Raw genomic sequence first — 22,172 nt, 5'->3', positions numbered from 1 at the left:
CTTACTGATTTTTCCCCAAGTCTCATTCAATTCTATCTTTTCATAGTCACGTTTTAAGGAGATAAAGGCTGATTCTACGCAGCTGAATTTTTCAGCTTATCTTCTGACTTTGAAATAAATTCTCAGGTCAACACTTAAGACATTCTAGTTTAACAGCCAATGTGATACTATAAAACAAAAATTATTCGAACCTCACTCATGGTACAACTGAATGTTTAGAGAGAATTCTTTGAAAACTAAACAAGTAATATACTCTGGAACTCTGACATTCGGCTTGAATATCCACGGAAGCATGATTCTAATACCAACCAAAGCACTCATACTCACATCATTAACTTTTCTAGTTTTAAAATGTCCACTTTATTCCATGTAACACTTAACTGGGTAACATTTACATCTGAAGAAGAGATGGTCCACACAACTGCTCTATGGCAAAACACTAACTCTAAGACATGTAGTCCAAGTGTATCCATTTCCAGGCACCGCTAGACAAGTGAAGTCACAATGCAGGTATGAGCATCACTACATTTTACATAAGATAAAAGAGGAGTATCAATAAACTTCAGGAAGTAGTAAATTCGTCTGTCCCTTAAAATGAGTATGCAATTGTTACAAAGCCATAGTAAGTGGTTTATAAAATGTAGTTTTATTTTATGTTACTCTGCTGTTACATAGGGCATAACATTTTCACAAGGCTTTTTTGGGACTACAGTCGATGATTAGCAACACACAACAGTGGTCCAACTCTCTACACGAGGGTCGCTAGACAAACTGGACGCCCCCTCACATGTGCACAAATCTGCATGGAAAAGTACTAACGTTTTAGACTCGGACTTGTGGACTCTATTTCCCCTTTCTAGTGTATTAAGAAATGACATGCACTTTAATTTGCCAAAAGCAACGCTTGTATTCTGGCAGCAACATGCTACTTCTATTACATAGGAAAGTGAATACCAGAACTACAAAAGGCAGGAGGTGTCAGTGAATTTTTATTGGGAAGGGAAGTTGTCAACTTAAACAGCAGCAAATGAAGAATGAATAAGGAAACTTCCTGTTGTCACAGATACACAAGACCTCCATCATATTTGATACAGGAGGAATTTCAATTTGCGACCCCCCGCGCAGAAATGCCAAATGCTTTTCCGTTCAATCTAATACTTCTGGATTCCTACCAAAAAGGAATACAGGAAGAGCACGGAAAAGTTGCTTACTAAAAGGAAACCCCCAAAGAAGTAAGGGAGGGAATGTAGAAATTAAGAAGTTATGTAGAACACTTTTGAAATTGTAATGAACTGCATTTTCAGATCTTCACAGTAATACAAAACACAGTCACTTGCAGAACTGGTTCAGATTACTTAAATACCAGATACATTTTTAGTCCTCTACATAAGTGTTTGGAAGTTACTGACGTTCGTATGAAATGAAGCTATTAATACTTTTCTACAGCAGTAACTGCACACCAGGAAGGCCAAGACAAACACAAATCAAGGAATGGAGTTTTCCCAAAGCCGCAGTGTGAAAAGACTATGAACAGTTGATTCCATACACATGAATGGGTTTCTTTGCTATAGGAAATCCAAATGGAATAAGGAATGGAGATGAGTAAAAAGGTTTCTTGAGGGGAAGAAGGATGACACCCTGTACGCATTTAGTTTTCTGCCCCTTCTGCCGCGTCACATTCTTCTCCTGCACTGTCTGATGTCCATAACTAGGAAAAAAAAAATCATATTAAGTTATCCAGACAATAGACACTGTGACCAAAGACTGGAAGTTAGATTTCTCAAACTCCCAAACACCATCAACTCCTCCCCCGAAGTGTATTTTTGTGAACCTCCCAATATGCATTTACAAAATGACACAAACTGCTTCAGTACGTTTTTAAAGCTCTTTTTTAATAGCGGTATAATTTCAGGAAAAAAAACGTAGTATTGTTAGAATTTAACGTTATCTCTGCTCACAGCAGCCAAATGTTCTTCCTGAAAGCACTACTGAAATATAATTTATGAAATTAACAAGGCAAAAAAATTTTTAAGGAAGGAGGTGAACCATAGTCATTTTAACGGTTTCCAAATATTTGAAGGGTGACTGTATTGAAATAGGAGCAGACCTATTTTGTATGCTGCAAAGGGCTAAACGAGAACAGGTGATGGAAATTAGAAGGACGCAGTAGTGGGCAAGAAGATGTACAGAAACATTCTTAAATTTAAAAAAACTTTTAACACTTATTTCATTTTTGAGACAGGGACAGAGCATGAGCAGAGGAGGGGCAGGGAGACAGAGAGACAGAGAGAGACACACACACACAGAATCTGAAGCAGGTTCCAGGCTCTGAGCTGTCAGCACAGAGCCCGATGCAGGCCTTGAACTCGCGAACCGCAAGATCATGACCTGAGCCGAAGTCAGACACCTCACCAACTAAGCCACCCAGGTGCCCTGAGAAAGCATTCTTGAATTAGCTAGGATGTTAAAACAGAATTGATCTCCAAGGACCTCTCCAATTTTAGGGTGGAACAATGAAGTGAAGAAGGAAATAGTCAAGTTTTACTGACTATTAACAACAGTTCACAAAATGAATTTCTATTAGATCAACACAAAGAGGCTACGGGTAATTTTAGAAAAACAAGAATCGTATATAATTTTTCAGTTATTGTTAAAAAGCTAAAATAAATAGAAACAAAATGTCCCTAAAGAACTGTCTAAGAGAGAAAATAAAACAAAACCAGTTAAGATAAAGGCAGCCCCACAACAGTCCTGAGAAGAGATAATGGCTCAGTTTGCTTTTCTTCTGTGGAAGCTATTTACACCGATCATTCTTCTACCACTACCCCACAAGAAGAGATTTCTAATGGCTGGGAATGAAGTATCTTCATTATTCCCTTGTTCAGCAAAGTTGAACAGATACGGTGCTAACGTTAAAAAAAAAAAAAATCCTTTCTAGCAAAAATAAAGCTGCAAACTGGGGAGAACTACACTTACATTAAAAGGAATAGTCCCTTCGGCCACATTTTGTCTAAACGTTTTGACATATTAAATTTACTTGAGCCTATAAAAGAAGCTAAGTAAAGCTCAATTTGTGTTTTTCTGCCCATTATTTTCCCCTTCATTATCTGCCTATCCAAGAAGTAGGAGAAAAACAAAAGAAAAACAAAAAAGATAAACAAGTGAAACAGGTCTTGGCCTAGAGACAGAAGTGGGGTAAACTGAGGTTAAGGTTTACTCACTATCAAATGACTGTAAGACATCACAAAGTAAATTTTCATTATAACAAGGCATTTCATGGGATTTTAGGAAAGCTTAGATACCTACACAATTCCTAAATTGCTGTCGCTAATTGATCCAAAACAAGAAAATACTGCAACTATAAAACCTTCCTATATTAACATAATTATCAACATCTTCATTCCAATGCAATAGTCAATGACATTAATATTAAGAGTTCCTACAAACGTCGGATCTTCTCAGGAAGGTCTAATAAAACGCCTATTCAACTTGAAAGTCTGCCTACAAAAGAACATTTGGCCCACACAGAATACTAACAAGCACTCAATGATACTTTCACTTACATACCTGTGTTCATTTTCTGAGAGAAAGTTGAGCTCTGACTCAAAATATAGGGAGACTGAAATAACTATTTTTGTTCTTAAAAAAAGACAAAGGATAACAACACTGAAAGAATGAACAACTCACTGTTAGGTTGTCTCTAAGCAACTGCATGATGAGGGTGCTGTCTTTGTAGGAGTCTTCGTTCAGTGTATCAAGTTCTGCAATGGCCTCATCAAAAGCCTATGCGTGGTAAACGATATTTGCATCAACACAGAGTGATTACAATTACAAACCATTTTTACTAAATAGGTGAGCAACCACTTTATACTCTACTATCCATTAAAAATAAAGTTCAACGGACTCATTTTCACAGATTCTCAGTTTGTGGCAATGACCTTATCAGTATGAGTAAGGACTTAGGAGAATGATCTGAAACTTACTGTTTTAGCCAGTGTGCAGGCAAGCTCTGGGTTATTAAGGATCTCATAGTAAAATACAGAAAAGTTAAGAGCCAGCCCCAGGCGGATTGGATGTGTGGGCTGCATCTCCTTCTTGCTTATGTCAAAAGCCTCTTGGTAAGCTCCTTGGGAATTATCTATCGTTTCTGTGAAGGGAAGGAAACAAACAAGCACAACACTGAAAATATCCATCAAATATGCAGCACATTAACACCCTTAAACTTACGCTACTGCCTCATGTAGCAGTGATTTTTCTGTGGTTTTCTCTTAAAGCCACTTATACCACAAAAACATTCTTGTAGTAGGCTATTTAAAAACTAGTTTACAATGCTGTTTGCTTATAATCAGCTTTTTTAAAAACAGCATGAGAGAGTGTGACCAGATTTTTCAATCTCTTGGACTAAGACACTTTTTTCCTATCTTTTAATTTCACTAATTGGAAATGCAGCAATTAAAATAATTTGACTGAGGGGCACGTGGGTGGCCCAGCTGGTTAAGCATCCAACTTCAGCTCAGGTCATGATCTCATGGTTCGTGGGTTTAAGCCCTGCGACAGGCTCTGTGCTGACAGCTCAGAGCCTGGAACCTGCTTCGGATTCCGTGTCTCCCTCTCTCTCTGCACCCCCTCCCCCCGCTTGCACTGTGTCTTTCAAAAATAAATAAACATTAAATAATAATAATAATTTGACTGATGGCTGCCTGGCTGGCTCATTCAGAAGAGCATGCACTTTTTTTTTTTTTTTTTAATGTTTATTTTTTAGAGAGAGAGAGAAACAGAATGTGAGTGGGTTAGGGGCAGAGAGACAGGGAGACACAGAATCCGAAGCAGGCTCCAAGGTTCCAAGCTGTTAGCACAGAGCTCACTGCAGGGCTCCAACTCACAAGCTGTGAGATCATGACCTGAGCTGAAGTCAGACATTCAACCTACGCAGCCACCCAGGGGCCCCTACAAGAAGAGCGTGTGATACTTGATCTTGGGGTTATGAGTTCAAGCCCCACAATGGGTATGGAGACTACCTTAAAAATAAAATATTTAAAATAATAATAATAATAAATAGTAGTAATAACTTGACTGATATGGGTCAATAATATCAATAAAACCAGAAAAAAACTGGGCTATAATACCTCTTTCCAAAATAATGAAAACACTTTACAAAGATCATCACCACCAATATCTGTATTTTTGTGATTTATTTGTAAAAATAATACTGATTCTTGGTATCAAAAGAGGTATTACGTGAAAGGCAATAAGAAAGTGTCAACATATAGAACAAAATCTGCTCTGACCAGAGGTGGATTACTGACCTAATAAAAATGTCACCTTCCTGAAAAAACTGTTCAGTAATTATTACCGACACTAATCTGATTGTATTCATGCGTTCAAAGGGGCAGGCAGGTTTTCTCAACGAGACCACTGGTCCAGTACAGCTTTAGAAATACTGACCTAACAGAAATTTAAAGTTAGCCCTTTTTGGCCTGAATATGTGCATTTTCCGTCCTCTGAAATGGCACATTTATTGATCTAAATATGGCCCTCACATACGAAGGAGTTCCCGCTGACTGGCATGTAAGGAAGTACTACATACAATGAGCAGCGGTAAAGGTGTCTCAGCATCTAGGCTGTAAATATAGACTATCTACGAATCCCAGACTATTAGAGTATTCTATGGAGAGGACCAGAAATGCCCATGAACCAGAAAGGATTAAATCATCAGACTAAGGCTGGGCCTATGTCCCAGTCTTCCAAAGACCCCCCCCTTTGACTTGCAAGTATCTGTCACTTTCAGTTTTGCTTATCTTTATGGCAACAGAAATTATACATCAATAATATTAAGTTTAGTATACAAGTTTTATTACAGCAGAGTACAACAGTCTTCTCTTGGTATCTTCAACTACACTGAGATTTGGCATGGTCACACTGTCCCACTTTCAGTTAGTAACTCTGTGCGGGCAGGAAGCCACAGTAACTATTTGAAGGGGCACACTCTTTTTGGATGGGGCAAAATTAAAATAATGAACCTACTGTTAATAAGGAATTAAGTGAAGCTTCTATCTAGAACTTGATAAATTTGGTAGCAGGCACATACACAAAATTTAGTTATAGGACCTGCCTTATACTTAGCTACTAATATTCCAGGAGACAGAGTTCAGTGTTAATACATTCACTTTGATTTTTTTTTTTTTTTTTTAAACAAACAAGACTGGCAATTCAGTTACTCTCTTTTTCTGTATCTACATTTTTCTATGACAAATTATATACGAGCAATAATAGTTTCATCTCACCTCTCTTCCTCGGAAATGCAGTTATAATTAGTCAACAAGATGATCCTTCAGAACAGGTAGTAGTTAATAAATTAATATGTCAAACAGAAGAAGTACAACATCTTGTTTCTATATTCTGTATGTAATTTCCAATTATCTTAAATTGTAAGGTATAATGACACTAAGGGCCATGAGACAACAGAATCACTCAAAGCAGATGCAACTGACTGGGGGCTAAAAATACACTTAGCCAAATTCTAAAGCATAAAAGATTAAGCTTTCTTAAGATATTTTTAAAATATCTTATCCGATTATAATCAGAGTTTAGGAGTTTAATTTTTCAAAAACAGCAGCACATAAGGTCAATTCATGACTGTTTTCATTTTCGAGAAAACTAAGGTAACATTATTAATTTTCTTTTACATAGATCCCTAGATTTTTTTTAAGACTCCAAGATTTTTAAAAAGTTAAAGAGGGCCTGGAGATGACACAGTGACTACTGGTACAGGGTCCCATTTATCCTCCTTTCCTTTCCATTTTTAACTTTACCCATAAACCAAACATACTTACGTTTTCGATCATCACCACATGCAACTTCAGCAAGGTACCGGAAGTAATCTCCCTTCATTTTCAGATAGAAGACCTTACTCTCTGGATTAGTTGCATTGGCTATTAAATACTTATCCAACAATTCCTGCAAGAAACAAGATAAAATATTAGGCACTAATATGAGCTCACAACAATATGCACTGGCATCATTACCACAGCAACTACAACCATACCACCTTGGACTTGAAACATGGACTGAGAGCAGGGGTCACAAGGTTGTCATTAGTTGAATGCTTTGGCTCACAGCAAGTCACAGTTTCTAATAGTAGAGCTAGAGCACATCGAACACTAATTAGAAAGAGCCTGGGGGCAGCTGGGTGGCTCAATCAGTTGACCATCAGACTTGGGCTCAGGTCATGACCTCGCAGTCTGTGAGTTCGGAGCCCCACATCAGGCTCTGTGCCGACAGCTCGGAGCCTGGAGCCTGCTTCGGATTCTGTGTCTCCCTCTCTCCCTGCCCTCCCCCACTCCCACCATCTGTCTCTCTCAAAATAAATAAACTCAAAAGAAAATATTGGGTTAGTAATTAAGTATGTCTTTATTCCCTATTTTACTCAAAGAAATGTACACTCGATCCAATGAGCTAGTGCCTCTCAAACTGAGGAATTTGTACAAGGTGTGCCAGAAGAAAAGTCACAGAAGAAAGGCACCTGGCTGGCTCAGTCAGTAGAGCATGCGACTCTTGATTTCAGGGTCATGAGTTCAAGCCCCACACTGGGTGTAGAGATTACTTACAAATAAAATCTTTAAAAAAAAGTCACAGAAGACAAATAGGAATAGAGATCTTTGTGGACTATCAATTTTACTCGATGGTAAGTAATTTAAAAATCTTTTTGCAATACATATTATGGAGGAGAGTAAAATTCTCACAGAAATTTTAAGACACCAACACCTATACCTCACAGGTTGGTTTTGGGAGTGAAACCAATCAGTGGATGTGAAAGCAATGCGCAGTGCAGTGTCACATGTTAAGCGGTTGGTGTCAGTGGTCAGCCAGCCAGGTATCGCCCCTCTTCTGACTCGGTGCAAAGTTTGAGCAGCACTGATCTAGGCAATGTGAAAACTAGTGAAAAAGTTTAAGCAAGAAACAGCCACGGTCATCTTTGCATTCTGGAAAAATAGCCACAGATATGATCAGTTAACATTATACAAAAATACCAACTACAAGGGTGCCTTGCTGGCTCAGTCGGTTAAGTGTCCAACTTCGGCTGAAGTCATGAGTATCATGTTCCTGAATTTGAGCCCTGCATTGATCTGTGTCTCCCTCTCTCTCTGCCCCCTCCCTGCTTGCTCCCTCCCCCAAAATAATAAACATTAAAAAAACAAACTACAATACAAAACTGAAGTTTAGAGAAGAATCCAGCTAAGATGGTTTCAAATTCACCTAACTGTATTACTGAAGAAGCAAAAGGTTGTTTACAGTTTAAAAGAAAAAAAAAAAAGCTAAGAAAAAGTTTAGAAAACGGTTCTAACTGAAGAACTCTCTCATTGTTTACCTGACTAAACATGGCCTAAACAAAATGCAATGATTACATCCATAACTTATTTTCACGGAAATGAACAGGAAAACATATTTTAAATCCTTAAATTTACTTTTTAAAAGTTTACATAAAAAATATTTTAAAAGGGCCTAAAGCTCAGGCAAAATTTTTTATTTTAAAATTACCTAACAAAGCCCCAGGAGTCTATACGTTATAAAACTGGCAAACTGCATAAAAATTGTGGCCAGGAATGAATCAATAGATGTCATTAAGGGCCACACCCAAACACTAGCGGGGGGAACGGTGAAGACGAATGCTGGCTCCCGACCACCACCAAACTCTTAATTGAGAAAAGATTCAAGAGAAGGCTGTAAGAATTTCTTCTGCTCAGCATCACCAATTCAACTTTAATAGCTATTCGCTAACATGAACCTGAGAAACTCTTTCCCAGAATCTTAGAAATTCGTACTACTTTAACTTTTCCCTCTAATACCATCTATATATATCATGGACGGCTTTCAATTTAAAAACGATTTTTGGGGAACACCAGATTTTAGGACTTTTGCGTGGAGGGACCGCCGCAAAGAAGCGGACTTGTTTTGAAATCGCAAACTGAACCCCAGCCATCCCTATCTTTAAAGAAAAATTCAACAAGAGTGGATTGTGAGAAGCTGCATTACACAGCACAAACACAGTATCGATTCTGTGGGAGCCACAACCTCTGCTTGCACCCAAACTGAGAACTGGAATATAAAATATTCTTCTCCTCCCGAGTGAGTCAGTTAAGACGAGATCACACAGAGGAGCTCCAAAAAGGTGCCAGCTCTGGTGAAGACATTTTGTCACAAAAAAAGCTACTCGGTTCCTTTAAGACGTAGTACTCTGTGATGGAACGTGGCCGAAGTGTGGTAGCAGAGGCTGAGAAAAGCCTGACCCGAGCGAGGACTTGGGGCGAGAAGAGAAAGGCGGTTGTAGCACCGATCCCTCCTCAGTCACGCAGCCAGATGTGGGCGCGCTCATGAGGACGGCTGACTGGCCTCCAAACGATCGGGAAAGCTGCGAACAACTATTGCACTAGTAAGTACACAGCCACTCGTGAGCTAAACTCGTCCTTTCTAAAATTGCCAACTTTGACTACTAGCTTGCATACAGCCACGACATACAATCGACAAGGCTGGCTTTTACATAGTCACTTGTACATTACTTCCACCTTGGAGTTTCAGCTAGATATTACGGGTTCTTTGTCAGATGTCACATCACTAGCTCCCTAAGAAGGACGGAAACAACAGGTACAGAATAACTCTGTCTTGCCACATGTTACCAGTAGTAGAGATGTATATTTTAGCCCCAAAAGACAGTGGATTCTGCTTCATGTCTTACCAAAATGATCATGGCTATTACCAGGTAGTATCAATACCAGTACTGGGGCACCCGAGTGGCTCGGTCGGTGAAGCATCCAACTCTGGACCTCAGCTCAGGTTATGGATCTCACACTTCGTGAAATCAAGCCCCGCATCGGGCTTCGCATGGAGCCTGCTTGGGGATTCTCTCTTCGCCCTCATCTGCCCGTCCCCTGCTCATGCTCACCCTCTCAAAATAAATAACTTTAAAAAATACCAGTATTAATTATTAATACCAGACAGAATAAAGGCTATACTTAAAGGTATAAAGTCTAAATGTACAACTTTTATTTAAAAGATTATTTTAAAAACTCAACATGGATCAGAGAGAGAGAACCAAAATGATAAATGGTAAGTACCTGAATAAGAAAATCTTTCCATATAAGGTAACTGGTAAGAAGTCAGGAGACAGAAAGAGAATCAGTTTTAACATCTAGGTAGTTAAAAGTTCCCCCGCTGATTTCTCCTGCACATTATTCTTGTCAATTAAGCGGGAGATCCCCTTTGTAACTCTTCGACCTGCAGATTTTATGATCCTGGGAGGCTTGGAGAGCTAAGATGGGGGTTCCTCCAGCACTGACTGTGTGACTTGACTTGGGTAGAAGGCAAATGGTCATTCTTTTTTGAAAATCTGAGAGATCTGTAAAGTCCACGTACTCACTACCCAAAATTACAAGGTGGACTCGTAACTGAGGGCTAAACCAAAGAAACACAAATCTGAGCAAAATCAGAGGAAAATGTTTAAGTTACTACACAGGTCACTTTGAGAGACGCTAAAGGACCTCAGAATAAGCTTAATCTCATAAAGATAGGATGGCAATAAAAATAAAAGGTTGTATCAGAAAAGCTATGGAGAACTGTATAAGAAATGAAATTGTCATGCAATAATATTGATGTAAATTTAGTATAGCAACTATTCCTCTTCAAGCCGATGTCTTAGAGAAAAGGCTAGGAAGAAAGCAAAACTCTAGTACTAATTCTATCCCCAGCAGTGAATTATTTTGGCTTATAATAATCCTACCATCACATCAACAGTTTTTCTAAACAATTCCTTTGGCTTCAGTGGTAATATTCCATGGCATTCAACAAACTAAAATAATGTTTACCTTAAACTCATTTATAAGTGATTCCTGTTTACAGACAAAATAAACTGCTCTTGTCCCTCATCATATAGCTAGCTTATTCTTTATATAAGAAGCTGATTTATTTAGAAGAGTAGGTAACTGATGAAGAGTCATTATCCATATATTTTTATCAGTTTAATCAGCACATACTACTACCAAAACTACATCCATCCATTCAGCAAATAGTCAAATGCTCAACATATGCCAAGCCCCATTCTAAGCACTTAATGTATTATTTACAGCTAAACAAACCATCGTGACAACGAATAAAAGCACACTGGAGTCCAAAAACGTGTCCAAGTCATACAATTAAGTGGAGCCACTATCTGAAACTGGAGGTAGTATTTCTAAGCCCTACCCTGTAAAATAAAGGTTAATAATACCCAAAAATACCTAAAAGCATTTGTCCTTATGTTAGGTATTTATTACAATTAGTAAAACAAAATAATTAATATGGCGTACAGGGCAATATGATTATTTAACAACTGGAACATTTATTGAATGGTAAGAGCTACATTTTTCTGACACTCCAACCTCAAGTATCATGTAGCACAAAAAAATAAAAAAAACCCACTGACATGATATGCACGAAAAATAGTCTCTAGACATTAACTGTCTCCTAATTAGGTTGATTAATCCAAGGCACTGAAATCAAAGTAAAATTTAAGACTCAAGAAGGAAATCACATTTCATCCAGAAAGAAATTATACACACGTAACCACCCTGATTTGGGGTGGCTGAGTGGACCTTTCAGAGGCTGCATGTGATGGGCTGGAATTACAGGATGGGTCCGAGAGAGAGGAAGATAAGGACCAGGGTAACTTTGGGTTATTTTAGAATGTAGGATTTTAGAAATTAGATTCCTTTGTGAAAGTGATTTATGTCATTAGCTCTATGACCTGGTGGCAAATCACGGCTTCTCAAAACTGTTTCTTTATACATAATGAGAATATTATGATCCAAAGGCCTCCTCTTCTCAGAAATTACCATTTTAGGGGCGCCTGGGTGGCTGAGATGATTAAACATCTAGATTTCGGCTCAGGTCAGGATCTCACGGTTCATGAGTCCGAGCCCTGCGCTGGGCTCCATACTGACAGCTGGCTTGGGATTCTCTCTCTCTCTCTCTCTGCCTCTCCCCTGCTCCCATGTGCTCTCTCACTCTCTCAAAATAAATAAACTTAAAAAAAAAAAATTACCATTCTAAGTATACCAGCTAGGGTTGAATCTCATAAAGGACTTGTTGCCTTAACTAAGGAGGCAATGAATCATCTATAACATGACCCAAGTTAATCATCTATCGCATTATCAATCTATGGAAATATTTTCTACCCTTAATAAAATAAATGCCTTGCACAATTAATTGCCCTTGCACTATTTTTTTTTAACACTTACAACCAAAGTGGCTCGATTTTATTGCAGGGACGCTAGGGAGGAGCAGGGCAAGTGAGGGTCTCTGTAGGAACTCCTATTGCTGAGTAGGACTGCCAGGCCCAGGTCTGTCGGGAAGGCAGGAGAGGATCAGCGGCCTGCCCGCTTTGCTCCATCTTGGGCCCAGGGTCCAGGCCCTCACTACTTGGGGCCGAGGTAGGACACAGCTGGTCCTGTTTTTCCCAGGGTCTCCAGCAGAAGATCCACGCTGTGCTCAGAGTTGACGCAAACCTTCTCGTTAGGCAGGTCAATGCCAAACTCAACTCCTCCCAGCTTGTTGAGCACCCGACTGACTGCACTGGAGCAGCCTTCACAGGTCATGTCCACAAACAACTCGTGTTTCAGCATGACTGTGGATGTGGTGGTAGCGACGCGACGCCTCTGCTGGCTCTCTCCCTTGCACTATTTTTTTTTAAAGTTTATTTCTTTATGTTGAGGGAGAGAGAACACACAGGTAGAGGAGGGGCAGAGAGAGAATCCCAAGCAGACTCTGCAATGTCAGCACGGAGTTCAACGTGGGGCCCAATCTCTCGAACTGTGAGATCATGACATGGGCCAAGACCAAGAGTCAGACACTTAACACTTAATCAGCTGAGCCACCCAAGCCCCCACCCCCAGCACTATTTAAAAACGTTATTGATTGGGGCACCTGGGTGACTTAGTCGGTTGAGTGTCTGACCCTTAATTTCAACTCAAGTCATGATCTCAGGGTCATGAGTTTGAGCCCCACGTTGGGCTTCATGCTGAGCATGGAACCTGCTTGGGATTCTCTCTCCCTTTCGCCTTGTCCTTCCCTCACTCACGCTGTCTCTCAAATAAATACAAACTTTAAAAAAATGTTACTGATTCATAACTGTTAAGTCTTGGAATCTAAGTCTTAAACCCCAGCTCTGGTGCCTAACTAAAAAAATGAAGGAATGAAGTAAAAATTTTCATAGAGGCTAATCACCAATGTGAGGGATCCCATAGGTTAGGCTGTGTGATTTAGCTGACATCACATGGCAGATCAGATCAGTAAGAGCTCAAACTCAAGTTGCAATGCCTATATTCAGGTCCCTACCTTCTTTACTCAAACCTATATCAAATCCCAAACCTCTACAAATGAACAAAAAAAAATTTTTAGTAAATTGTACCAGAGGAGTAGAGTGACCCTATGTCCTGGTTTGCCTGGCTTAAGCCTGCTGTCTCGTACAGTTATAATGCTATCTCTTTCATTCTTAAGAAGTACCCCATTTCTGAAGATATCTAATCATCCTGCAGACACCTAGTCATAGCTCAGAGTATTATTTCAATACTAAAAGTTAAGGGATTAAACTTCTTGCCAGACCCTTTAACAATCATACAGAAGGTGCTAAAACTTTGAAGCATGCACTGACAACCGAAGGTGGGGCCATGTAACTAGTTCTTTCTCTGAACTTCTTCTTTTAAACATCACCTATTTGTCAACTGAATAGATGCAAATTTGGACAACCAACTATAAATATCAGCCTCATTAGTGACAAAAAATGAAACCAAAGCATCTTTAGTAACAATACTGACCTAAATTTTAGAGCTTTTACTTTAATACTTTTGCCGCTCCCCTCCTCCTCTATTCAATTATCCTTTCAGATAATAATCCCTTCCATAACTAGTATTTTATGCGTCCCTAACTATCCTAAAATGAAATTAGTAGGTAATATGTCTACACATAATTTTAAAATCTACATTAATATACATTAAGACAAGGGAGAAATAAAAGCAATTTGTAGTAAAACAGTATGTATTTCCCTATGTAAATGTTTATATGCCTAAAGTGTAAAGCTTAACACAGCCAGATGTTTGCCTCTAAGAGATCACCATGAATATGAGAACCTTCAGATACAGACTTCCACAGTCTGTACAAGTATCACTAACAGTCTAACCAGTCATTACAAACAAAATAAAGTAAAATCTTCTCTTGACTTTTACATAGTAATTGCATTCTTGGTTAATTTTGTATACATTAAAACCATGGGGGGGGGGGGAGAACCCTTTGTGTTTAACTAGTTAATAAAACAAAATTAGGTCTTAGCCTCAGATAATTGTAAAACAGTTTTCTACCTAAATGAGTGAGCAGCTGGACATTCATTACCCTAGACTGTATGTCTATGTACTAAGGGAGGTCTAGTGTCACTGAGCTCTGTTCACTCAATGTGCTGCCTTCCCTACACTTGTTCAGAAACAATGAGTGAGTCAATGGTGTGTGTGTGTGTGTGTGTGTATACATATGTATATATGTATGTATATGTGTGTGTATATATATATATACACACATACATATACATATATATATATATATATATATATATATATATATATATATATATATATATAACAGCCCTATGGGAGCTCATATAAGGAAATAACTACTCTGTTAAGCAACTGGAAGTTTTTCTTTTTTATTTATTTTTCAAATGTTTATTTATTTTTGAGAGAGAGAGAGACAGAGCCTTGAGTAGCGGAAGGGCAGAGACAGAGGGAGACACAGAATCCAAAGCAGGCTGAGCTGTCAGCACAGAGCCCAACACCAGGCTCGAACTCACGAACCGGGAGATCATGACCTGAGCCGAAGCCGGATGCTTAACCACCTGAGCCACCCAGGCGTCCCTACAAGTTTTTCTTGAGGTATCAAGTGACCCGTGTCTTAAAGGGTAAATACGATTTTACAAAAATAGGCAGAAAGCATGGGGGAAGAAGGTACTCCGAAGGAAGGAGTCTGTGGCACAAAGGTACAATTGCACAAATAGGTGGAAAGTACTGAAGGTCGCAATCTTTTCAAAAGAAAAATACAAAAAACTCCCAAATCACAAGAACATTTTTAAAAGGCACCAAATTTCATAATATCCATCATGAATTACGTTCGAACGCCTCAATGGAATGAGTGCTAGTTGATAATCTGGTTCTAGAGTCTGCATCTAGAGCAAGTTCCTTAATTTCATTTCCTCTTCTATAAAATAGGCAAAATAACTACTAGGTATGTACCCAATGGATACAAAAATACTGATTCAAGGGGGCACATGCAGCCCAATGTTTACAGCAGCATTATCAACAATAGCCAAACTATGGAAGAAGCCCAAATGTCCATCGACTGATGAGTGGATAAAGAGGTGGTAGATATAAATATAGATACAGATACACACACACACACACACACACACACACTCTCTCTCTCTCTCTCTCTAATATTACCCAGCCATCCAAAAGAATGAAATCTTGCCATTTGCAATGCCATGGATGGAACTAAAGTATACTATGCTAAGCGAAACTCAGAGAAAGAGAAATACCATATGATTTCACTCATATGTAGAATTTAAGAAACAAAACAGATAAAGGGGAAGGAGGAAAAAAAAACAGAGGAAGGCAAATCATAAGAGCCTCAACTATAGAGAACTGAGGGTTGCTGGAGGGGTGTTTTGGGGGGGGTGGTGGGCTAAATGGATGATGGGTATTAAGGAGGTCACTTGTGATGAGCACTGGGTGTTATATGTAAGTGATAAATCACTAAACTCCACTCCTAAAACCAAGATTACACTATACGTTAACTAACTAGAATTTAAATCTGAAACAAAAGCCTAGGTGAAATAAAAATAAAATAAACAAAATATTCGCTAAGTTTTAAGAACCTATGCTACTATTAAGGCATTAAATCACAGAGCAATCTGTTAAGCAGGTCGACCTCTAGATAAAAATGTTTTCTTGCCATTTTTCATTCATAAAATTCTGTATGTGGCATGTTAAGCATGTAGCACAGCGCCTATCACACAGTGAGACTCATTCCTTGTCCAATGAACCGAGGCCACTGCACAGGAGCATGCTGAACAGGTGCAAGAGCAACAGGACTTCGCGCACGGGACCACCTTAAAACGGTGCAGTACGCACTTCTTTTTCTAATTCTTTATTTTCATCAAAGTAATAACTGCAAGAGTTAACCACCCTCTGTTATTCCTACAGAAAAATAATAGTCTTGCTATGCTGTTATTTCACGGTTTTGCTCCTTCAAGGAAACCTTTTTTTTTTTTAAATCATGACCTCATACTGGTATCTCCAATTCAAATCAACACCACAGGATTCTTCCTTATTTGTATCTTCTCTTCACACACAAGAAGACTCTGGTTGCCATTAAAATAAGAGGTAATGCATGTACATCCCAGAAAATTCAAAAATGCTAAATAAAGTTTCTCTCCCACCCCTGGGTTCTTAGCCATCCGGTTCTTTCCTTCCTCCAGTTTCTTATACATTCTTCCAGATATTTTTTATACATTTAAAATCCATGTTCCCCACCCCGCTCCTATCACCACACTACACACTATTCTGTACCCTGTTTTTATCTCCATATAATCCCTCTGAGATCATTCCATATCCATATATTTAAAACTGCACAGTAGTACACTAAATGGGCATACTATAAATGTTTAAATACTCTCCACTGATGAACATTTAAATTGCTTCAAATCTTTGGATATTTCCAACAGTGCACAAAATGTACACTTGATCCTTAGGATAAATTGTTAAACTGTCCTCCCTGGAGGTGATTCCAATTTATTTAAAAAAAAAATTTTTTTTTTGTTTAATCTTTATGTTTTGAGAGAGAGGGAGACACAGAATCTGAATCAAGCTCCAGGTTCTGAGCTGTCACCACAGAGCCTGACACGGGGCTCAAACTCATGGACTTCGAGATGATGACTGGAGCAGAGGTCGGATGCTTAACTGACTGAGCCACCCAGGTGATTTCAATTATTTATAATCTCACTAGCAATGTTATTAATGTTTCTATTTCTCAATATCCTCTGAACCCAGGGAACATTCTTTTTTCTCTTTTCCAATCTAGTAAGGGGAGAATAGATTATTATGCTTCTGTTTGCAGTTTTCTTGATTATAAATGAAGTGAATAGTTGTGTATCCTTTTCTATTAACACTCTATTTGTGTCCTTTGCCATCTTCCTGATTTGTAAGAACTCTTTATACGTTAATGGATTCATTTCCCAGATGTATCTCACATAAGTTTCATGTATTTAAAGACTGGCAATTAAATGGCATTTATTCATATTTTCTATTACATTAAGTCATATATAATATAACCAAAATACTTCTCAGTATGAGAAGTCCAAGTTAACGTGACTGTTCAATTTTAGCCCAAATAAAATACAAGGACAGAAGATTTTTAACTGAAATACAAGTCTGAATGTGTGTTTAATGTACTGTCTACTGACCACATGAAACGGTTACACATTTTAAATGTTACTTGCAGAGCAGTACCACAGATTAAAATACACACACACACACACACACACACACACACACACACACTCATGCACTCTTAGTATGGTGGAGTGGAGTACTTAAGAAATCTCTGACTCACCACCTTAAAATAGATGGGCAGAAAAGGCTTTGATTCTGGCAATACAGTGAGACTGAACAGACTTTCCCTTCTAAAAATAATCAAAACACTAAATAGAAGCAAATAAAATAGAAAAACTACAAGAGCTCCAAAAGAAAAAAGGAGACATCGAAATGCTGGATAAGATGAAACTAAGAGCAAAAAGTCAAGGTTTATAACGCAAGGAGAGTGGTGTGTGCCAGAACTGGGGACCCTAGAAAAACCTATCAATGCTGAAAGGTAGCAAGAAAGCTATTTCCTGGGGTTTTCTGGCAGGTGGGTGCGGTGTCCCATAAAACACTGAAACTCAAACCCATGTTCTGTGCAGGTGCTATTTATTTAGCTTTTTATTTCATACACAATGTGTGAATCCACGAGCTGAAAACGTATGTAAAAATGAGCTGAAGCTTAGTGTGCCCAGAAGAAACAAATCCCCAAAAGCACTGACTGTGTAAAGCTACTTCTACAAATGCAAGGCACAGCCACAAGTTCCATGGAAAAAGCTACATCCATATTATTAAAAACAACAGGGGCTCCTGGGTGGCTCAGTCGGTTAAGTGATTTCGGCCCAGGTCATGATCTCAGGGTCCGTGAGTTTGAGCCCCGCGTCGGGCTCTGGGCTGACAGCTCAGAGCCTGGAGCCTGTTTCAGATTCTGTGTCTCCCTCTCTCTGACCCTCCCCCCTTCATGCTCTGTCTCTCTCTGTCTCAAAAATAAATACACGTTAAAAACAACAACAACAAAGCTACTCAAGGGACAGATCCACTCTACGGGATCAACACGCAAACAAGGGATGGTTAGAACCCGAAGAACTTAAAAAAAAGACAGTGTGTAAAATAAAACATAAAGTAAGTATGATAAATATTTATTTAGAAAGAGAACATGTGCATGTGTGACAGCAGGAGAGGGGCAGAAAAGAGGGGAGCGGAGGATCTGAAGCAGGCTCTGTGCTGCTGACAGCAGAGAGCCCAACGAGGGGCTTGAACTCACAAACCATATGATCATGACCTGAGCCAAAGTCAGAAGCCTCATCAACTGAGCCACCGAGGCGCCCCTAAAATAAGTATGTTAAAAATGATTCAAGACCTACATTTTAATAGTTATGGATCAAACAGATGATGCCCAGGGCGAGCTTCAAATGGAGGCAGAGGAGTGTTTCTGGTGGGGATATAAACAAAACAGAATTCCTAATTGTTAAAGCTGGGAAATGGGTTATTACAACATTCTCTTTATCTTTGTAGAAGTTTGACACTTTCACTTGATTCAAATAAGCAAAAATATTTTTTTAAAAAAGGGGGGAGGGAACAGAAGCTAGGAGGAAGAACAGGATACAGTAAATTAAGAAAAGGCAGCCTGGAAGTGAGGGAAGAGGGGGAAAGGTTTTTAGAATTAAAAAAGAGAGAAAATTAGTAAAACGGAAGGCTTACTTTAAGAAACTACGAAGATGAAAAAAATTGTGGATAAGTCTATAGATGCAAGTAGAATTCTACAGAGATGTCTAAAAAATGATGTTTAAGAGAACATGTGATACGAATTCCAGAGAAGGGAAAGCATGAAGAAGAGGTGCTATTCAGAAGTAAGGCTGAGACTCTCCCAGTTATAATATAAAAGACACCATCTTCAGAGTAGAAAAGTACACTGAACCCAAGCAAGATAAAATAAACATAAATTCATACCTAGACCAGCACGGTAAGATGAAGAATGCCAAAGACAAGAAAATTCTTAGAAGCAACCAGAGAAAGGACACGTTACCTATCAAGGAAGAAACAATATGACCGACAGGCTGATTTTTCATCAGAAAACAATCAAGTATCTTCCAAGTGCTGAGAAAAACAACTGTCAGTCAGAATTCCTCAACCAATTAAAGTGCCATATAAAAGCAGGTGCAAAATAAATGATCTATCGAAGAGAGAAGTTCCCACTCAGACCTTTACTGAAAAAACCCTTTTGGAGTGGGAAGGAAGAAATAATGGAATAAAAGAGAAGTCACCAGTTAGAATAATTACAGTAACTGAAATTTCAAGTAACTGAAAAATTCTTGGTCTTAATCTGTGAAGTTTCCACTTTCCTAAAACCGTAACAACACAAAATTATTACAACATGTTGAACAGCAATACATGTGTGACACCTCATGTTCGCAGAGGGTCGTATTGGATTATTCAGAAATACAGAACTTCTTTTGTACTTAGCATGTGCAAAGAACTGAGTTGGTTATAAAAAGGACATGTGTCTCCCAACCCTCTTTTAGAGGATTATCTACCTTTTCTTAGAAGTTTACTTATTTATTTGGGGGGGGGGGGGTGGGAGAGGGGCAGAGAGAGAGAGAAAGAGAGAATCCCAAGCAGGCTCTGTGCGGTCAGCACAGAGCCCAAGGCTCCATCTCACGTGAGATCATGACCTGAACTGAAATCAAGAGTCAAGAGCAGGAGGCTTAACCAATTGAGCCACCCAGGAGCCCCTACATTTTTAAGTAGGGTTATCTTTTTTTTCAACAGGTGTCTGCCTTTTTGACTACACTTTCTAAAATCTGACAAGCATTAATTTGCTACCAGGAAGAAAGGTTTCATTAGAATAATCAAAGATCTCAAATATCTCAATAGCTCACTACCATTTTAAGGTAACTGACAAGGTGTGGGTTCATTTGAGGTGTTTATTGGCATGATTTTAACCACCATCTACATGCTAATGACCCACAGATTTGCCCTTTACCTATTTGGGCAATTAACGTTTCCACTTCTAAACCGGTCTATTCACCTGTGAAACAGAGTTAATGCCAATCTCTATTACTCCACTGGGTTGTCATGAAGATTAAGTGAGTTCATGCAAATTGATCCAGAACACTATGTGACACATAAGCCTCAATGACCATGTACCACCACACGTATTTTTCTCTCACAACCAGACTGAGCGAGTGCTCCTACGCACACATGCGCACGCACACACACAAGTCCCCCTGGACGGGCCTTTGAGACTTTAAACTTTACACATTAAAAAAAAATTAAATTTGCCTTGCTAACACAGTCTACTGTTGATTCTCTTCCCCTATTCAATTTTCTTAGCAAAAGCACCTGGTTGCCCTAGTTAGAAACCTGGGTGTCATCCTAATGCTTCCTTTGGCCTTACTCCCCAGGCCCTCTGGTATTTCGTCACCTAAACTCATGGATGTAATTTTACCTCAGTCAAGACTTCATTTGGAAACCTCAGACCAATAAGCATTGTATACTTTGGGAACATGTATCTCCCTCTCCTTAACTATACACCACCGAAGGCTTTATTTTGTCTAGATCTGATACAAAACTTTGTATAGCAAATTAATAAAAATGCAAAACGCCTGTCATCTGACAGTATGTAAAATAATATATTTTAAAAATAAGGAGGAGTTGATCAGAAAGAAGAGAGAGAGACATGGACACAGAAAAGGGACAGACACGGAAGAAAACAATCCAATATACTGCCTAAGGAGTGTGAATTACAGTCCATCAACCCACTGACAAACCCATGCCCTGCCGTGGAGACGATGCCCATTATACACCTGAGCAGCCACGGAACTCATCAGGAGGCCACATTTACTAAGCAACTTCCTGACGATGACTTGATTCCTATGTGAGTCTATCTGCCCACTGAAAGAGAACACACTGGTCATGCCAATACAAGTACTGCAATCTTTGTGCCAGTTATTCCTCACTGTAAACGAATAATGCTCTTGGTTTTTTCTTTTAAATGTATTTATTTTGAGAGAGAGCAAGCAAGTGGGGGAGGAGCAGAGAGGGAGGGAGAGAGAGTGACTCCCAAGCAGGCTCCTCACTGTCAGTGCAGAGCCCCACTCAGGGCTCAAACCCACAAACCATGAGATCATCGTGACGTGAGCTGAAGTCGGACACTTAGCTGACGGAGCCACCCAGGCACCCCAATGTTCTTGGTTTTGTACACCAATCACATTGAACTTGACTGGTGTGGATCTATCCCTGAAGTGTGTTTGAGTCCACAAAGCTAAAGGCCATACTCTGAAGTGCACTAAACTCAGGGAGGTAAGCAACCAACTCCTCCTACCAGCCCATCCACACTCCCAACTTCTCTGTAGTGTTATATGGTTGAGCGTCCTCATACATTTATAGACATGAGTTTCTACTGGACCTCAAAACGTCCTAAACAGAAGTAAATGTCTTTCCAAACCTGTTACTATACTTACAGTCCTTATTGCTACTCATTATTCCACCATCCTCCTCCCCCTCCTAGCCACCCAGGTCCAGGTCCCTCAGCACTGCCTTTGACTTTCACTCTGCTTTTCTCATCCTACCACCAGCTGTCAAGCCCTCTCTGCGTCTACATGTTGAACTTCTCAAGCCTCATTCCTATTTCTATCATCCAAGTTAACCGTATCATTTCACCTCAACTAATCCAATCACCTAACTGATCTATCAGGCTTTAGGGCTGTCTTTCTCTAATCCATTTTATAGCCTGCTGCCAGATTA

At 39.3% G+C, this 22,172-nt stretch overlaps 2 protein-coding genes across 2 annotated transcripts in view; both read right to left on the bottom strand.

The window, feature by feature from the left end:
- Positions 1 to 623: 623 nt before the first annotated feature.
- The window catches only part of YWHAQ (tyrosine 3-monooxygenase/tryptophan 5-monooxygenase activation protein theta), a 38,585-nt gene continuing 17,036 nt past the window's right edge, over positions 624 to 22,172 (bottom strand). Inside the window, exons 3-6 of the mRNA XM_027077851.2 lie at positions 6,834 to 6,957; positions 3,984 to 4,147; positions 3,688 to 3,783; positions 624 to 1,708 (exon numbers count right to left, since the gene is read on the bottom strand). Of these exons, the coding sequence (XP_026933652.1) occupies positions 1,649 to 1,708; positions 3,688 to 3,783; positions 3,984 to 4,147; positions 6,834 to 6,957 (444 nt within the window). The 3' untranslated portion in view covers positions 624 to 1,648. The remainder of the gene's footprint in view (positions 1,709 to 3,687; positions 3,784 to 3,983; positions 4,148 to 6,833; positions 6,958 to 22,172) is intronic.
- Positions 11,815 to 14,534, bottom strand: LOC128311320 (copper transport protein ATOX1-like). The gene has a single exon (XM_053201258.1). It carries the CDS (start codon positions 12,651 to 12,653, stop codon positions 12,447 to 12,449), a length of 207 nt encoding a protein of 68 aa, XP_053057233.1. The 5' UTR covers positions 12,654 to 14,534; the 3' UTR covers positions 11,815 to 12,446.

The sequence above is a fragment of the Acinonyx jubatus genome, chromosome A3, assembly GCF_027475565.1.
Source record: "Acinonyx jubatus isolate Ajub_Pintada_27869175 chromosome A3, VMU_Ajub_asm_v1.0, whole genome shotgun sequence".
NCBI classification, from domain to species: domain Eukaryota; kingdom Metazoa; phylum Chordata; class Mammalia; order Carnivora; family Felidae; genus Acinonyx; species Acinonyx jubatus.
Note: the sequence above shows the minus strand (reverse complement) of the source record. Positions and strands in the feature narration are given on the sequence as shown.